General features: G+C 35.5%; 1 protein-coding gene across 1 annotated transcript in view; it reads left to right on the forward strand.

The window, feature by feature from the left end:
* Positions 1 to 5,320, forward strand: part of LOC107665137 (cytochrome c oxidase subunit 5A, mitochondrial-like) — a 23,916-nt gene that overhangs the window by 16,354 nt on the left and 2,242 nt on the right. The window contains exon 3 of the mRNA XM_016455908.1: positions 4,923 to 5,071. Within this exon, the coding sequence (XP_016311394.1) occupies positions 4,923 to 5,036 (114 nt within the window). The 3' untranslated portion in view covers positions 5,037 to 5,071. The remainder of the gene's footprint in view (positions 1 to 4,922; positions 5,072 to 5,320) is intronic.

The raw sequence follows: 5,320 nt of genomic DNA on the forward strand, positions 1-5,320 counted from the left end.
CACATTCTGAACAATTATAGTTTTAAGCAGTGTATTAGTAGTCAGTATGCTACACTCTAAGAAAAGAATTCACAGGTTTTTACCTGCATTTTAAATTACGCATTGTATTTTGTGTTTCGGGTTACAACGGATGATGGATAACGGATAATGTCCTGGAAAATTACTAGTACCTTTTCCATTTTTCTAGATATTTTTCTTACAGTGTACTAACTGATCAACAATCACAGGTACAAGCTACTAACGAGGTGTATCATAAATGAACAATTATTAAATTATTATTATTATTATCAAATTGAACAATTGCAAATATCAGTAATTTAATTCACGTGATGTGTGTACTGCATCTTTGGTTTCCTCTTTTTGTGAAATTTAGATGGAAAATGTGTGCCTTTTTATTGTTTGAGCCACTTATCAAAAGTTGCTAAAAGTAGCCAAATAACATTTAAAAATAGCTACATTTGTTGCTAGGTGCTTTTGGAAGAAAAAGTTGCTAGGGTAGTCTGAAAAGTTGCTAAATTTGGCAACACTGGTTTAGTTCCTGAATGAATCAACTGTTTAAATGATTCGGTTCAATCGCAATGGCTCACTTATTAACAGTGACTTGCTGCCACCTACTGGCGGTTTTAATTTCACATTTGAAGTACCTTTTTATTATTTAAATAATTTCAAATATCAGTATTCAACGTTTTAGGTTTAATATATCAAAACATTTATGCATTTGTAAAAATAGGCCTTTGTAAAGGTAAATAAAAATATGCAGATTTAAGAACTGATGAAAATATTGCTTCAGAATAAATTGTATGCACCACCAAAAATCTCAGTGATGCGGTGCTTTTGTGTGGATATTTTGTATGGAATGTTGTCTGCTGACATTAAAAGTTCACTGTATATCTTAGTAATAAATATAATTTATTACAGTGATGATATTTTGTTTTCTTTTTACGTTAAACACATTAAATATTACATATATGTATGTAATATAATGTGTATTTCCATTACAGGTTTAGGTCTTAAATTTCATATAAGGTGGTATTAAAAAGATCTTAAAAAGTCTTACGTTTAACTTGTTCATGTCTGTAGAAGCCCTGCTTAAGCCGAACATGTTCAGGTCAAAGTGTCTGAATAATATTTGGTCACACATTTTTATCCATTTTACTGGTATGAAGAATTTTGGGTATAATATGTCACACTTTACTTTATTTTGCTATCCTCACGTACATAAATGAACTATAGTGTCCTGCATCGACTAGTAAAAAAAATATCAAATATTATATCTGGTGTCTGAATAATTTTTGGTTTGACTGTAATTTATTTCTGTGATGCGCAGCTGTATTTTCAGCATCATTACTCCAGTCTTCAGTGTCACATGATCTTCAGAAATCATTCTAATATGCTGATTTGCTGCTCGAGAAACATTTCTGATGTTCATGAATATGTTTGTGATTTTTCTTTTCTTTCTCTCCAGGAATGAACACTCTGATTGGATACGACCTCGTTCCAGAGCCGAAGATCCTGGACTCTGCTCTGCGCGCCTGCAGGAGACTGAATGATCTGGCCAGTGCGATCCGCATCCTCGAGGCCGTCAAAGTGAGAGAAACAAATGCTCAGCTAGAAAAGAGTTTATGCTTTCATGGTAAAGGAGTAGTTCACCCAAAAATTAAATGTGGAAATTTTAGTCATCCTCAGTCCATCAGGATTAGGATGAGTTTGTTTCTTCATCAGGTTTGTAGAAATGTAGCACTGCATCAGTGTCTCAGTAATGGATGCTCTGCAGTGAATGGGTGCCGTCAGAATGAGAGTCCAAACAGCTGATAAAAACATCACAATAATCCACAGCACTCCAGTCCATCAGTTAACATCTGGAGAAGACAAAAGCTGAAACTAATCCAGCATTAAGACGCTTTTAACTAAAATACGAGTTCGTAATCCATAATAACCAGGGGTGCACATAAGTGGTCCGCAGGTCCGCATGTGCAACCAAAATTAATAATGCGCTGTGTAAATAATTTTAGACAGCGCATATGCGTACCCACGTGGTTGTCAGCTGTTAATGCACAATTACCATTTTAGATCGGCAAACTGTAATGTATAAGATTTCTGTTCAAACTGAAAGCAAAACTGTGACATTTCGTTCACTGATGCTCTTCGATCGGCAGCGCTGAACCCGGGAGCGTATATACTTACTTGCCGGCAACCCGCCAAAATAAAAGCTTGCTGATTTTAAGTTTGAAAATAATGAAAATTCTAATTAAAATAATAATAAAAATATTATCATTTTAATTTTAAGTTTACTATAAAATAATTGCATTTGTATTTAATACTACCTTTTTATTTTGAAATAAAATAGTATTATCACACTTTATTATTTAGTCTATTATTTTATTTAAAATAAAGCAATAAGCCTCAAGAAGCCGTGGTTTACAGTGAATTTATAACGGCTAAGGGGAGTTGTTAGGTGAGTGATGCAATGCTACATTTCTCCAAATCTGATGAAGAAACAAACTCATATCTCATATGACCTGAGGGTGAATACATTCAGCAATTTTTCATTTTTGCCTGAACTATTCCTTAAAGTAATTAAAACACGTTTGTCTTTAATGCTTTTATTAATCTACAGACTATTTATTAAAGTGCCCCTATTATGGGTTATGAAAGGTTCATATTTTGGTTTTGGGAGTCCCCAACAACAGGTTGACATGCATGCAAGTTCAATTGTCTTATAATATGCACTTATTTTTACCTTATTTGCTCAACGACTCCCAAACGATTCGCTCAAACGATTCATTTTTTGTAGGAATGACAGCATTTTGTTCATTTAGGTTACTTTCTAAGTCTAGAAAAGGAATAAAATAAATAGAACCACAAAATATAGAATACACAAAATATATAATAGGCTGTAATATAATTAACAGATTAACAAAAGAGGGAAAAAAACATAGGCTCGTTTTTGTGACACTCTTAATGCATTTTATTTATTTTCTTTATATCTTTGTTTGATTTAATCCGTCTGATCGCACAGGCGCCTCACACAAACGTTAGTTCTAGCGTTGCCTGACATTTCAGCCATTCATCATCAAACTAAAATACAGTCAGCCAAACATAAAAGTTGCACGGTTTGTTTTAAAAGGCCCGCTGTAAAATCAGCTTGAAATAAAATAGTATTATCACACTTTATTATTTAGTCTATTATTTTATTTAAAATAAAGCAATAAGCCTCAAGAAGCCGTGGTTTACAGTGAATTTATAACGGCTAAGGGGAGTTGTTAGGTGAGTGATGCAATGCTACATTTCTCCAAATCTGATGAAGAAACAAACTCATATCTCATATGACCTGAGGGTGAATACATTCAGCAATTTTTCATTTTTGCCTGAACTATTCCTTAAAGTAATTAAAACACGTTTGTCTTTAATGCTTTTATTAATCTACAGACTATTTATTAAAGTGCCCCTATTATGGGTTATGAAAGGTTCATATTTTGGTTTTGGGAGTCCCCAACAACAGGTTGACATGCATGCAAGTTCAATTGTCTTATAATATGCACTTATTTTTACCTTATTTGCTCAACGACTCCCAAACGATTCGCTCAAACGATTCATTTTTTGTAGGAATGACAGCATTTTGTTCATTTAGGTTACTTTCTAAGTCTAGAAAAGGAATAAAATAAATAGAACCACAAAATATAGAATACACAAAATATATAATAGGCTGTAATATAATTAACAGATTAACAAAAGAGGGAAAAAAACATAGGCTCGTTTTTGTGACACTCTTAATGCATTTTATTTATTTTCTTTATATCTTTGTTTGATTTAATCCGTCTGATCGCACAGGCGCCTCACACAAACGTTAGTTCTAGCGTTGCCTGACATTTCAGCCATTCATCATCAAACTAAAATACAGTCAGCCAAACATAAAAGTTGCACGGTTTGTTTTAAAAGGTCCGCTGTAAAATCAGCGTGCAGCGCCCATGTGAAGGATTTTACACGGATATTAGAACATGAGTGAAGTATAAAGCCTTGTTTAGGCGACATATTGAATAATAGTTAAGCAACTAAATGTTGCAAATATTGCAAAAATGGAAACATTTGGATTCTTGTGGTATGAGATGATGCCGTTTCAGTTTGTATGCTGTTTGCCACTGTAGCCTAATTTGTGTTTTATTTTATAACTACTTATTTTTCATTCTTGTTCTGTTCTGAATACCGTTAAAATATTTGTTGTAGAGTGAGGGAAATAGGCTGTAATGTTTATATTTACCAGTATTTTAATATACATATAAATTACATAAATTAATGTAGCCTGATTGTTTGCAATTACAAGGTTAACGGGTGTTTTTGGAGTAAGATTTTCCTCTTTTTGGCCGGGTTTCGGTTCTCCGTGTCGTAAACTCTAGGGGCGTGGCTTCTAAACCGCGGTGTTTTTAGGGGCGTGATATATATTTAAATGACGGTTGTTTTCTGCCGTCACATTTATCTGTACTGCTGTGGTATTGCTGTAAAAATGAACTTTAACCATTGATTCTTCAGGCATGTTGACGTCAACATTAAACGGCTTGGGGTTCGTTTTAAAAACGACTCGTTTAAATGATTCAGAGTCGGCTATTTCTTTTGAGAGACAATAACTTTATATACGGTGCACTTTCAGAGTTAAAACTTTGCAGGATGTTTTCATTCACTTAAAGCTGTGTTACAAAGGTCATTTTCAAAAATCCATAATAGGGGCACTTTAATTACAAAGGAGATTAGAAGTGAAATCACAGAGGCATGAAGATCCTGATGTGTCTGCAGTGTTTCTGCTGCATTACTACTGAAGTCTAATCTTCATTCACACTGAAAAGGTCATGCTTGCTTAATTACAGCTCGGTCGAATCCACTGGGCAGGAGGTTAATTAACATGCCACACACGCTCTGTTATTTCTCAGGATAAGTCTGGTCCTCATAAGGAGATCTATCCGTATGTGATCCAGGAGCTCAAACCCACGCTGCAGGAGCTGGGCATCTCCACTCCAGAAGAGCTGGGCATCCATAAAGCCTGAGTCTGCTCGGATTCCTCAGCGCAGCTAACAAACAAGTTGGTTTCTTATCATGTGGTTGCTAGGGGTTGTGGGTGGTCACTAGGGCGTTGCTATGTGGTTGCTAGGGGTTGTGGGTGGTCACTAGGGGGTTGCTATGGGGTTGCTAGGGCATTGCTATGTGGTTGCTAGGGGTTGTGGGTGGTCACTAGGGCGTTGCTAGGGGTTGTGGGTGGTCACTAGGGCGTTGCTAGGGGTTGTGGGTGGTCACTAGGGCGTTGCTAGGGGTTGTGGGTGGTCACTAGGGC

The sequence above is a fragment of the Sinocyclocheilus anshuiensis genome, unplaced genomic scaffold, assembly GCF_001515605.1.
Source record: "Sinocyclocheilus anshuiensis isolate Anshui unplaced genomic scaffold, SAMN03320099.WGS_v1.1 scaffold1303, whole genome shotgun sequence".
NCBI classification, from domain to species: domain Eukaryota; kingdom Metazoa; phylum Chordata; class Actinopteri; order Cypriniformes; family Cyprinidae; genus Sinocyclocheilus; species Sinocyclocheilus anshuiensis.